Consider the following 12,947-nt stretch of genomic DNA (forward strand, 5'->3'; position numbering starts at 1 on the left):
ACACAGGAGCATTTCTTCTGGTTAATTTATTTTGTTTATGTATGTATCATTTCATAAAACTCAGTAGTATCTACAGTTTCTTTTTTCTTCTTTCCTTTCTTCTTTTTGGGGGGTGTGTGAGAAACAGGGTTTCTCTATGTAATAACTCTGGTCTGGAACTCACTTTGTAGAACAGGCTAACATGGAGCTCACAGAGATCCGCTTCCCTCTGCCTCCTTAGTGCTGGAATTAAAGGTGTGCTCCACCCATGCTTGGCATATTCACAGTTTCTTTCTTTCTTTCTTTCTTTCTTTCTTTCTTTCTTTCTTTCTTTTTTTTTTTTTTTTTCGAGACAGGGTTTCTCTGTGGCTTTGGAGCTTGTCCTGGAACTAGCTCTGTAGACCAGGCTGGTCTCGAACTCACAGAGATCTTAAATGGACTTTCTTTTCACTTTCTTGTGGGCATATGTGTTATTACAATTTACCGAAAAAGTCTTCCCCAGTGTGTCTTTTACTCATTTTTTGATTCCAGGTCAGAAAAGCATCCTCAAAAGCGTTGTGTTTTCTTTTTTTTTTTGTTCATTTTTAAAATTATATATTTTTTTTTTACTTAAAAATTTCCACCTCCTCCCCTCCTCCCATTTCCTTCCCCCTCCCCCTCCCTCTGCAGTCCAAAGAGCAGTCAGGGTTCCCTGCCCTCTGGGAAGTCCAAGGTCCTCCCCTCTCCATCCAGGTCTAGGAAGGTGAGCATCCAAACAGCCTAGGCTCCCACAAAGCCAGTACGTGCAGTAGGATCAAAACCCAGTGCCATTGTCCTTGGCTTCTCAGTCAGCCCTGATTGTCAGCCATGTTCAGAGAGTCCAGTTTGATCACATGCTCCAACAGTCCCAGTCCAGCTGGCCTTGGTGAGCTCCCAATAGATCGGTCCGACTGTCTCAGTGGGTGGGTGCACCCCTCGTGGTCCTGACTTCCTTGTTCATGTTCTCCCTCCTTCTGCTCCTCATTGGGACCTTGGGAGCTCATTCCAGTGCTCCAATGTGGGTCTCTGTCTCTAGCTTCATCCATTGCCAGATGAAGGTTCTAAGGTGATATGCAAGATATTCATCAGTATGGCTATAGGATAGGGCCATTTCAGGCGCCCTCTCCTCAGCTGCCCAAGGAACAAGCTGGGGACATCTCCATGGACACCTGGGGACACCTCTAGAGCCAAGTCTCTTGCCAACCCTAAAATGGCTCCCTTAATTAAGATACATACTTCCCTGCTCCCATATCCACCCTTCCTCCATCCCAACCATCCCATTCCCCCAAGCTAAGTGCTGTGTTTTCTAAGGACTTGGTAGACAAGGGCCATTGTTAAACTTCTTCAAGTTTCTTGATGCTTTGGATAACTGACTCCACATGTGTATTGTGTTGTCTCCAGAAGCATACATTAAAGGTGGTAAATCAATATCTGTTTCAGGGATATGATGCTTTACATAAACAGTCAAGAGATTATTTTTTTTTAGCTTGTCTCCTGGCAAGGGTAGGTTCACTATTATTCTTACTGTGATCTACAGTATTTGCTACAGTGTATAGTACCTTCCCTTTAGTTTTGATGAGGCATGCCTTGCTACGCATATATAGCCTTGGCTAGCCCCATGTTTTCTATATAATCCAGGCTAACCTTGAACTCCTAGGAATCCTCAGTCTCCCCAGTGCTGAGATTACAGGCACCTGTGATATCAGCAGATGTTAGGGTTTTGTAGACATCTATTGAGATTTCTGGGTATTTATGTCCCAGAACAAGGAGCTAGACAAAGAAATGTAGATAATAGCAGAAATAAGACACAAGTTATCAGAAATAAATATACTTCCAAGGGAGGAAGTGGGCTGGAGTTGGGAGGAAGATTAGAAGCATAGAGTACTGGGACATTTATAGGCCATCTGCATAGTGCAGACTTTTTGCTCACACTCGTTTTTAACATTTAGGCCTTGGTAGTCTGTGTAGGGCATACTGTTCTAGTCTTCCTCTTTGCCAGCTCATTTATTCTGGATGAGAGAGAGGGATGGATTCACTAATCACAGTTGTTCTACCATTTCCACATTTAAAGAGGGCATCCATTTTTGCATGGTAACACTGTTTTAAGTCTGCTTACTTCTGTGACGTATGGCAACCTGACTTCATTGTTTAGATGGAGAGGGCTGGATACTCTCTGCTTAATCTGCCAAGGAGATCTTTGCATGCATTCACTCTTACACGTTTCTGTGCTGAAGTCTTTGTTGATACCACTTGATTTATTATCTTCCCTTTCATCCTACTCTCTCAGCCAGGTCTCTGAGTTTTCCATAGAAAAGTAGCTGGAAAGATCCCCTGATTTACAGATGCCAGTGACGCATCCTGCCGTGCAGTTGCTTCACCTTTTGCCCTGCCTTTCACCTTGGAAAAGGCCATGCAGAGCCTTTCCTGGAGAAGACCTTTCTTCTGGTTTTAGTGCCACACAGATTCCTGTGGTGGGGCTGCTGCCTTCTGGACAAAAAGTCATCATTTAGGGATACAACCCTTTAGAGTTTAGATGTTCAATTCACCCATGGGATTGCCTAGGTACCTTATCAACTTGGCATTTCTGCTTCTCTGGTTTCTTGGACACATTGATGTCCTTTATCAACATATTCATCCTTTATAATAACTATTCTTTCTCACTGTAGAAAATTCAGAAGACAGATACACAATACAGAAAGCTAATCTTATCCACAGTCCTATTGCTGAGAAGTTAATCTTTTATAATTAACTGCAATAATTTTCCTAAATATTTTCATTCATGAAGTGCATTTAACTAAAATGGGGATTATGTTCCATTATAACTTAAACATATTGCTTTAGAGCTCGGTTTTCTTTTTTTGAAAAGTAACTTCTTTTCCACTATACACATTTCTGTTTTATAACTAAAACATAAAGTATTGAAAACTTTAGTAAAACAGAAGATCAAAACACAGTAAATCATGGTTCAAGGACAGCCATCAGCGTGCAGTCTTGTGAAGGCAGTAGCTGAGATTTATACTTAATCATAACCAGCACCTGGAGGAATATTTTTACTGTAGTCTCTGCTCAGTGAGTGTTGTGAAATGAAATGTTTGCATTTTCATTATGTGTATATGTATCAGTGTTCTCATAGCATTGTGTTGTAAGAGTTTTGTACATAATCTTTTCTCTTTTTTGTTTTTTTTTTTTTTTGGTTTTTCGAGACAGGGTTTCTCTGTGGCTTTGGAGCCTATCCTGGAACTAGCTCTGTAGACCAGGCTGGTCTCGAACTCACAGAGATCCACCTGCCTCTGCCTCCCGAGTGCTGGGATTAAAGGCGTGCGCCACCATCGCCCGGCAATCTTTTCTCTTTACTATTCTGTTTTGAAAATAAATTTTATTACCTTAGGTCTGGTTAGTTCACTCAAGAAGAAATCATTTAGCTAGCTGGTAATAAACAGAGCTCTGATCTTTACAGGTTCAAAGAACTTTGCCTCATTCTGTGAGGTTTAACTAAATGCTATATATCACAGAATTTCTTTGGGTATCATGATGGACCTGTTATTGATGCTCCATGTGTTGTTTTGATTGGCTCTCACTATATTTCCTATGTTTCTTCAAGGACTGTCCTGGATCATAGACAATTCATAGCATCTAGGATTTTGGAAAGTATCTCAAGGTTAACTGATAAAGTATTAAAAATCTGGATTCAGATTAAATTGTTACATTGGATTTTTAATTTGGATCATGTATGAGGTAGGGGGCTCAGAAGATTATAGAATTTAGAAATACACATTTAAGTGCCAAATTACCAAAGTACTCTTGGAATTAAGAACACAATTATTTGACAGGAAGCAATGTGTTTGAAGGAAAGTTAGTTTTATTGAAATATTCCTTAATCTCTAAGGCCAGCTACTAGTTTTGATGTTTCTTTCGCATGTCAGACATACCTGGAAAAACAGTCTTGTATTTGCTACTGAGAGTTTTCTTTATAAATACCAGTGTATACAAATAATATATCTTTATCTATACTGTCAACTTTTTTGCTGTAAAGAAGTTGTTTGAATAGCTATCCAATTATGCACTGATTTTTCTGTTTCTGTAGAAGAGGGGATGGATTTAGTACTCAAGAGAACTCCCCCCAGTTACTTTTGCCATTCCTGCTTATTATCTAGTCCCTTCATTTCTCTGGGCATTTTTCCTAATTTTAAGAGGTTAGCACTTGAGACAGGAAAATAGATCCAGGGACAGAAATGCTTAAACATCCCTTGTTCTTAGAATTCTCATTTTTCTATTACACACTGCTTATAGAAACAGGAAAGAGGCACTGGGGAAGGTGTTTTGAAAAGAGCTGATAGCAGTTCGAGTCTCTCAGACATGAACATAAGATTGAAGACTAAAGAAAAAAATGGACATAACTAGAATCAACAATATTAAGGAATACCAACACGTTAAAACTAGTTTCTAATTAAATGGTTAAGAAGAGTGTCTGTCTAATCAATTATAGGATTTCTGCAAGGATTTTAAGATCAGGCAAGTCTTCCAATACTCTTGAAGCTGAAGCAGGAGAATTACAGCAAGTTCAAGACCAGCCAAGCCACAATAGTGAGTTTGATGACAGATTGGGCTACAGAGTGAGACTCTGAAAAAAAAAAAAGATATGAATTATAATGGCAAACACCACAACAAAATGGGTGATTAAGTAGTGTGGCAGGTACTTTTATTATTCCCTGAAATGGTGTCTTCCTATATAACAGCTCAGGCTGGCTTGGGACTCATAATGTAGCCCAAGTAGCAATGGAGCTAGAGATGTTTATACCTCAGCCTTCTTGGAGCTAGGAATACAGGAATGCATCACTATATCTGGTTTCATTAAAACACTTTTAGACAGTTTCAGGGAAGTCATCAGCCAGAGTGTCATGGTGGCAGTCAAGTCACTAGCTACAATGACATCATACTTGTTGGTATAGCACCAGGACTGATCTGACAGTACACAGGACATGTCTGATCCTAGCCACAGGCGGAAAGGACACAAGAATTAATAGGCAAAGGATAAATAGACAAACACGCATTTTGAGTTGCCCTATTGGCAGGGCTTAAAACCATCTAACTTGGAGATATTTCAGAGGATGAAGAAAATGAGCTTGGTCAGGTAGAGTCCTAACATTTGACCATAAAATTCTTTATGTTTTGGGTCCCAAGCAGTGCTTCAAATTAAGATTCTGATTTAGGGAACTTGAACTTGGGTTTCAGGCACACCTAGGATTCTTAGGATTCCTGTTTGACATGTTTGTTCCACTGCCTAGTGCTATCTACCTGCAGACTCTGAATCCATCAGAGCAGCTCTGACTGTTCTAATCCTAGACAAGGCCGCAGATTTGGGTATTGGCACAGGGCTGAAAGTTAAGCACCCAAAAGATCAATCCTGAATGACGACAGGTTTTCCTCTCCCTCTGAAAACTATTTTCAGGAAAAGGAGAAGAGATGACAACGAGGAGGACAACCAAGATGACCCTCATTCAAAGAGGAATAGGAAGGACCAGGCCTTCCAGGACCCTCACGCTATAGAGGTAGGAGCGATGACCACACAGCTTCTCCATTTGACTCATTGCCCACTCTGTGGCATTCATTTCCATCTCCACGTTGGCAAGAGAACCCTCCAGACACACTCATGAAAGTCTTCTCTGTGGCTGCAATGGTTTTGAGGCAGAGCAGGATTTTAAGTATTGTCATAAGCACAGCTTTACTGTGCAGCGGAACAGAGACAGGACCCACAGAGATGTTTTCCCAAGCCCAACCAGGAGGAATGGGGTTCCAGAAATTCCCTCACCTTGCAAATAGGGAGGGAGAATCAAACCCCACCTTCTATGGTTAGGAAAGACATAAACTTGAAGAACAGAGTGGCGGGCTACTAGCTGCAATGCTCTTCTTGGTTTCTCCCTGAAAAAAACAAAAAGCAAAGTGGGGTTGTGTGAAGGGACGTGGGGGAGCTTTAGGGATGCTTATGCCCACGAGCTGGCATTTCAGCTTCCACAGTCTTAGCTTTAACAACCAGTAAGGGGTAACACAGCATGGTTTGAATGGAAGCATAAGTGAGGAGGGAGCATTGTAAAGGTTTTCTAGGCAGCTCTCATCAGGCAATGAGTAAGTATGGCTGACTTTTACCTTTCTCAAGCAAGAGATGAAAGGCTTGTCAACGCGTGCCATTTCTCTGGGACAGACACAGGTAGGTTTTGGATAAAATGTACCTAGATCTACCTGAGTCAAGCAAGTAGAGTTCTTGACCCATTGAAGATTCTGCTGCATATGGTCACCTAAATGTGAACACTGCCTTTGTTCCCAAGGTTAGCATCTTTAGAAGTCTGCATATAAATCTGCTCCCTGGTTCTAAGGTATGAGATACGGTAGTGCAAACATAAAGACAAAAGCTTCTGTACATGTCTGTCTTCCTGATAGAGAACAACGGCTTCACACTGTTCTCCTACGAGTGAGTGAAACAAGAAATGGAGACTCAAGGAGAGCATGTGGATTACTAGTGCAGGTCCCAAGCCTTTACTCTGCTAACGATCACATGGGACCCGATGCTCACGTTCCAAGAAAACAGCAGACAGACAAATGAGAAAAGTGCATTATGGGCCTCACATCTACTTAGGTTAGGCTTCTGTGCACCCTTCACGTGCCCAACTCAGGACTATAGTTCTTTGTGATACCAGTGTTATAGGCAGGGTAAAGGAAGCTGTCTGCTGGAATGTTTGATAACCTGTTATATTTCTTTCTGGTGCTAGCAGTTTGTGGGCTGTGCTGGTTGGTTTACCTGTTAGCCTGACAGGACTTGCAAGCACCCGAGAAAGAGATCTCTTTTTAATACTCTTTTGAATTCTTTGAAATTTCTTGGTTACCTTCACCTGCACAGTAAGATATTTCTTCATCATCTTCAACTGCAACCTATCCTGGCACCTCGTGGATGTAGGTGTCCTGTCTGTGGCTGAGCACTCACTGTTGCTCAAGGCCAGCCCTTCCAAACATAAGGTATCTCTGCATTGATGACTACTCATCGCAACTAGAAGCTTCTCAAACCAGTTTTGAGAGCAGTGCAGACCTAAGCAAGCAAACATGAATATTTAGAAGGCAGTTTAACACCATGATCATTTAGCAGACTGACAGTAAGTCCTCCCCCAGAAATTTGAAGGAAGTATCGGCTCACTAATAATACGTTTTGACAATGTTTATAGCACTAGGCATACCCTCATTCATGTGGAGCAGGCTTCAGATTCAATCAGGACAAGAATTGGTTAGGTGCAGGAACAGAACTGCAGTCATTACACGAGTGGGCTCATCATGCCTTACAAGCCAGTATTGTATTGTTCCGGGTCCAACAATGGGTAAGATCACTTACACCCTTTCCTTCACGACAGCCATCATAACACCTTCAGGGTACTGTGAACAGTAGCCAGCTGGGAGATTTCCAGGTGAGTTCAAGACTGACTTCCTTACAACCTGTAACAAAAGTGTATAGTATCTCAGCCACAGGCGCCTATTGGCTTGTTCTGTTGGGCAACCAATAGCAGTGGCAATTGCCTTTACAGTTTGGTCACCTCTGAGGCCTGCTGGACAATAGGGAGGTAATTTGTGTGAAGGGCTGAGATTTTTACTTAATGACCTATGGCTTCAGGGAATAACATTGTTCACCCCAAGCAGTATCCCTGTTAAAAAGAGTGTGTATGGGGTCTGAAGAGATGGCTCAGATGTTAAGAGCACTGTCTGCTTTTCCAGGAGACCTGGGTTCAATTCCCAGCACCACATGGCAGCTCACACCTGTCTGTAACTTCGGATTCAAGGCATCTGATGCATTCACACAGACGTACTTACCACTACTACTTTCTACTCACTACTTTATGTTCTGGCAATGCTTATGCATTTAGGAGCACCCCGTTTATGGCGGCTCTCTGGTTGTTCCTATCCTGGGAAGGCTGAGATGCTTGAGTTATTGTCTTACACAAATTCCACAGTCTTCCTTTATGCTGTCTATTCACACAAGCATACATGGAGGCAAAACTCCAATGAACATAGGATAACACAGACAAACGTGCAGGCAAAACACCAATGTACGTAGGATAAATGAAACATTAAAAATTGCATGTATGCTATGAGCTTGGCTGAGCACATGTCCTTGTGGCACCTCGTTTATCATCTAGTGCATTTCACAAAGCTTCTTCATATGCCCTGAGTTTTCCTTAGCTGTCCACATCCTGCCCTCTCCACTCCTTCCCCTATTCTCACTTCATCTCTCCACCCACAGTTTGCCCCTCACATTCTCTCATATCATGTCTTCCACCACCTCCTCTTATTTATTGTTCTCGGTGTCTAAGGTCATCGGTCCTCATGTAGCTCCTTCTGCACACTTCTTTTTGGTTAACCCTTACAACAAGCCCTCCTTTTCCCATTCCCATCATTCCACAAGCTGCTTGAGCCATTCTGACACCACAGTTTTTGCTCTCCACTTTGGTGTTACCAGTATTCTGCTCTTTTCCATCCTTTGTGCAATCTTCTGCCAACTCGAGGGCCTGTTTCTAGTTTCTTGGGTCCCAAAAGGACTTCAAGGTAAGCACACAAAGCAAAACGGTCCCACATAGGAGTGAAATAGGACCCACATAGGAAGGAAACAATGTGGTGTTTGTCCTTTTGGAGGTGGGGTGACCTTACTCAGTATAATTTTTTTCCACTTCAATTCATTGACTTTCAAATAGTCTTATTGAAGAATGATTTAATGAGGTTGGGGTATGACTGTGGGGTTATCTCAATTGTTAGTGAATGCAGTAAGCCCCAATCCATCGTGAGTGGTGTCACTCCCTGGGCGAGGCATCTAGAATGTATACATGAAGAGGAAAGCCAGCTGTAAGCAAGAGATCAAGCAAGCAAGGATCCCTGTGCTTAGTCTTTCTCTGCTCTTGACTGAAGGTGAGATGCTTTTCAAGTTCCTGCATTGATTTCCCGCAATAAGGGATGAAACCCCGGATCTGTAAGCCAAAGCAAACTTTCATTCCAGAGTAGCTTTTGGTCAGTGTGTTTTATCACAGCAACAGAAATGAAATAGGGGCCCATGTACCTCACTCTTGACTCCCTTGTACGATGCGGAAGACAGAACATCATGAGGGAAACATGAGAGGGTTCTGAGTCTTTCACTGAGGTGAAGAAATGTCCTTAGTTTTGCTGTGAAACCTAAGCAAACAGGGTGCCTTCTGAAGTGATCTTAGAAGCTACATTCATTGGAAGGGTGTGTATGGGTGTGAGGGAGCTGTGCTAAAGTGGCCTCATCACTTGTAGACGTTTTAAGAACCCTTGACCATGGAGCATGCCAAAGTATGGGGAGCATTCTCATATGCAAGTTCACCTTAGACTCTTGAGTTGTCGATTGACGATAAGCATGTGTTCTACATATGAGGCTTCCTAGTCATCTTTTGTTTGCCTTGTTCAAGCTCCACTCACTCCTTTCACACAGAAGAGGCTATATGACTTGTATCACAGGTAGAATTTTTCAGTTACATTGAGGATTAGAATTCAATGTCTGGCCCAATTTTACCTTCCTGTCTTCAGATAGCCTGAATTAGGCCCTTTCCCTGCACACAGAATTTTCCATATGAATGCTATTCATTCCCTTGTTCATTTGCAAAGTGGTAGTAATCCAACAGCCTGCTTTCTTGGGTGCCCTCTGACTCAAGAGTGTGTGTGCAGTGTTTGGTGGGATCAGTTAAAGCAGGGTCTGCCCTTGTAAATGTGAGGAGCTTTTGGGAGTTCATAGTCTAAAGTCTTCATTGGGCCTTTTAGGGCTTGTCAGTTTTGGTTAGCAAACAACATCATGTAATTCCTGGGGTGCAGCGGATATTAAGGGTGAATTTCATTACACTGTTGGGGATTCAGAAACGAGTATCTCTGAGGTATATACGAACAGAATTGGATGAAAAGCCAGAGTTGAAGATCAAAAAATGCTGAATTCACTTGCTTTTTACCTGAGGAAGCATTACCGGTTCTATATCATGCATATTCATGAATTTCCACTCAGTATTTGGGGTGATACTTCAGGATAACTTTCTTCCTTATTGCTTCTGTTTCCATTTCCCCAGGATTTGTGTCACTACCAATGGAGGCTCTCTCTCCACCCACTGGAGACTTGACATACTTCTTCCAGGTGCTGCCTTCCTCCTCACCTTTGATTCCCAGCTGCTGTCTGCATTCCCACCAACTCCTGTTTGCCAGTTCTTTTCCTAAAGCTGCTCACTGCACCTTACTGTCTGCAGCTGCCCCTTCCTTTGCCTTAGTTTACACTGGAGAACTCAATCTGGGGAGCATGCTAAGCTCAAACGTGGGAATATAAAAATTGCCAGGTGATGTCTGCAGTGGTCGGGAAGTTTGTGTGTGTGTGTGTGTGTGTGTGTGTGTGTGTGTGCACTGTTCTCAGCGACTGTTTGCCCTTCACTCTCTGGGTGTCACCGAACATTGTTTTGTATTTCTGTCAATATCACCAAGACCTGTGTGGCCTGTTTCTGGATACTTTCCACAACTTTGTGGGTGTCCTCTGTCATATTTGTCCTCCTTTCCCATACATCCACGAGAGCATCTGTCTGTGCAGCTCAATAGAGTTCTTAGCGGGACACCCAAGGTCTCCTCATGTTCCTGCCATGTCTGCTCCTGCACATTTCATGGCTGGAGATTCCCCCTAGGGGCAACAACCCCACATCTTATTAGCATCTGTCTGTCCTCCAAATCATCCTCACCAGTCTTGAGCTCTGTTTCTCCCCAGTGGTTACACTCTGTCTGTGAGGATTCCTCCCATACTGCACTGCCTAGAGCAGGTGGCTTTCATCTTCCAGTCATTTTATTTTTAAGATTCTAATATACTTACCTCCTTTCAACCTTCCTTTATCCTTGGAAATCTTTTCATATACTGCTCGTTTTTGCTCCATATCAAATTTTGACGTTTATTTATTTTTATTGAAAACACACATACGTGCACACACACATACAGAAACACACACTCCCACAGAGAGACTCCTATAATATTATTTTCTGCATGGCTTCTGGAGTGGCCATTTGGTATCGGATATTCAAATTGAGGGCTTTTTTCTCCCACTACCAGTGTCCCTTTGTTGCCTATAGGTTTGTTTTCATTTTTCCTTTTCGTAGCACTGAGGTGTGCTGGGCATTCCCTGGCCACCTTGGCATGTCTGTGGTGGTTGTTCTTCAGTTCACTCTTAGGCCATCACGTTAGTGAGACCATGGGTGTAGACCATGGGTGTAGCTTCTGACATTCCTAGGAGACACTTTCCCTCTTCCACTCTCTTCCTTGTGTCTGTTGGGACTGGGCTCCACGGTGCTGCATTTTCATTAGTTGTGGCTCTCTTCAGTGGTCTCTGTTGGAAGAAGACGTTTCCATGATGCTGCATGAGGACTGCACATCTGTCTAGGTATAAGGCTAGATATTTGCAGTGTAGTTAGGGATTATGATGTTTTCTTAGAGGGGCAGTTACTGCTTCTGCAGATTCCTATACTATATCTATCCCTAGGTGTCCTGTATCAGATATGATTTCCCTCCTCCTGAGCAGGACTGAAGATTGAGAATCCATAGGTCACCAACAGTGCATGTGCCACTACCACACCCTTAAGGTTATCTTATCGTGATGGTTGTTGTGGTTCACAGACATCATGGCTGATTAGGACTGCTGGCTGCTTCCCTCTTTTGGAAGTTTGTCCCCATGAAGTACAGATCTCATGAAAGAGACTTTCAGGTCAGCTCCGGCTCAGGGGCCTCTGGGGACAAGATGAGATTCCTGTTCCAGTAGTAAATCCACAAGCATGTGTTTGGATAGATTGGGCATTGCAAAGGCCTGTGTTTACCCAGCATTCTCTCCCAAATACCACCTAGTTGAGTAGGCTTCTGAGCTACCTGGTAAATAAGAAACCCACACAGGCAATTCTCTGTCCTGTCCTCAAACAGAACTGTACCAGATCTCTGCTGACCACACTGTTTCTTTGACTCTGAGGAAAACATGCAGATTTTATTAAGGTCTTCAACAAAGTATAACATTGCCTGTGCCCATGCGTCTAGAACCTTTGGAAATTTTAAATGGTGAGATCTTCTTCTCCTGATTTTTCATAAGTATCCTTTCTGTTATTCATTTACTGACAAAGTGAATCTTTGTTTTGCCTATGAATCACTTGATGTAGATTAGATGGAAAGTGAAGATATCACAAAAGTAGAAACCATCGTTTCCCATCTCAAACTGTATGAGTATGTGGCGGTTTGAGTAAGAATGGCCTGAATAAGCTCATTTATTTATGTGCTCAATCTTCAGTTCTAAATCCACTTGGGAATGATTAGGACGTATGTCACTATGTGGGTGGGCTTTGAGCTTTCAAGCCCCATGACATGGCCTTCCTATCTCTCTGTCTGTCTTCTCTTTCCCTACATCCTTACTTCCTTCCCTCCCTCTCTTCTTCCCTTCCTCCTGGTTGTTTGTAAAGCTCTCAGCACTTGTTCCAGCACCATGTTCGCCTTCCTGCTGCCGTGTACCCCACCCCCATGGTGGTTATGGGTGCTTAATGACCTCTGAAACTGTATGTTTTTCTTTTGTAAGTTGTCTTGGTCATGGTTTCTTCATAATAATAGAAAATAACTAAGACAACATGAGTATTTTTCCAACCAATACGTAGTGTTGACATTTATTAACTACACTTTGTTTTCAAAGGACTTGGGAAATATAGACGTCCCATAAGATATCAAGAATATCATTCTTTTTAGCAAAAGCACAACTGATATTGTCTGAAGACTATTAATAGATGATGTATCATTTAGATTAGTTGAATTTTTTTTTTTACAATCTTTTTTTCATTCTTTCTTTGTTCTTGTGTGTTTGCCTGTCGATTTGTCTGGGTTTTTGTTTTGGTAGCTTCTTGATAGATAGCTGGGGCTATCC

The 12,947-nt window shown here is 42.4% G+C and overlaps 2 protein-coding genes across 9 annotated transcripts in view; both read left to right on the forward strand.

The window, feature by feature from the left end:
* Positions 1-12,947, forward strand: part of LOC130867375 (protein FAM156A/FAM156B-like) — a 138,219-nt gene that overhangs the window by 49,057 nt on the left and 76,215 nt on the right. For 4 of the 5 annotated variants that reach the window (XM_057759270.1, XM_057759272.1, XM_057759274.1 and 1 more), the window contains exon 2: positions 5,447-5,546. The exons of the other annotated variant lie outside the window; for it this stretch is intronic. The gene's annotated coding sequence lies outside the window, so the exon portion shown is untranslated. The remainder of the gene's footprint in view (positions 1-5,446; positions 5,547-12,947) is intronic. 5 annotated transcript variants of the gene reach the window in all.
* The window catches only part of Fam104b (family with sequence similarity 104 member B), a 30,186-nt gene that overhangs the window by 5,918 nt on the left and 11,321 nt on the right, over positions 1-12,947 (forward strand). For all 4 annotated transcript variants that reach the window (XR_009056459.1, XM_057759277.1, XM_057759276.1 and 1 more), the window contains exon 2: positions 5,447-5,546. Coding sequence is in view for 3 of the 4 variants with exons in the window: in XM_057759277.1 (XP_057615260.1) it covers positions 5,447-5,546 (100 nt within the window). In the remaining variant the exon portion in view is untranslated. The remainder of the gene's footprint in view (positions 1-5,446; positions 5,547-12,947) is intronic.

The sequence above is a fragment of the Chionomys nivalis genome, chromosome X, assembly GCF_950005125.1.
Source record: "Chionomys nivalis chromosome X, mChiNiv1.1, whole genome shotgun sequence".
NCBI lineage: Eukaryota > Metazoa > Chordata > Mammalia > Rodentia > Cricetidae > Chionomys > Chionomys nivalis.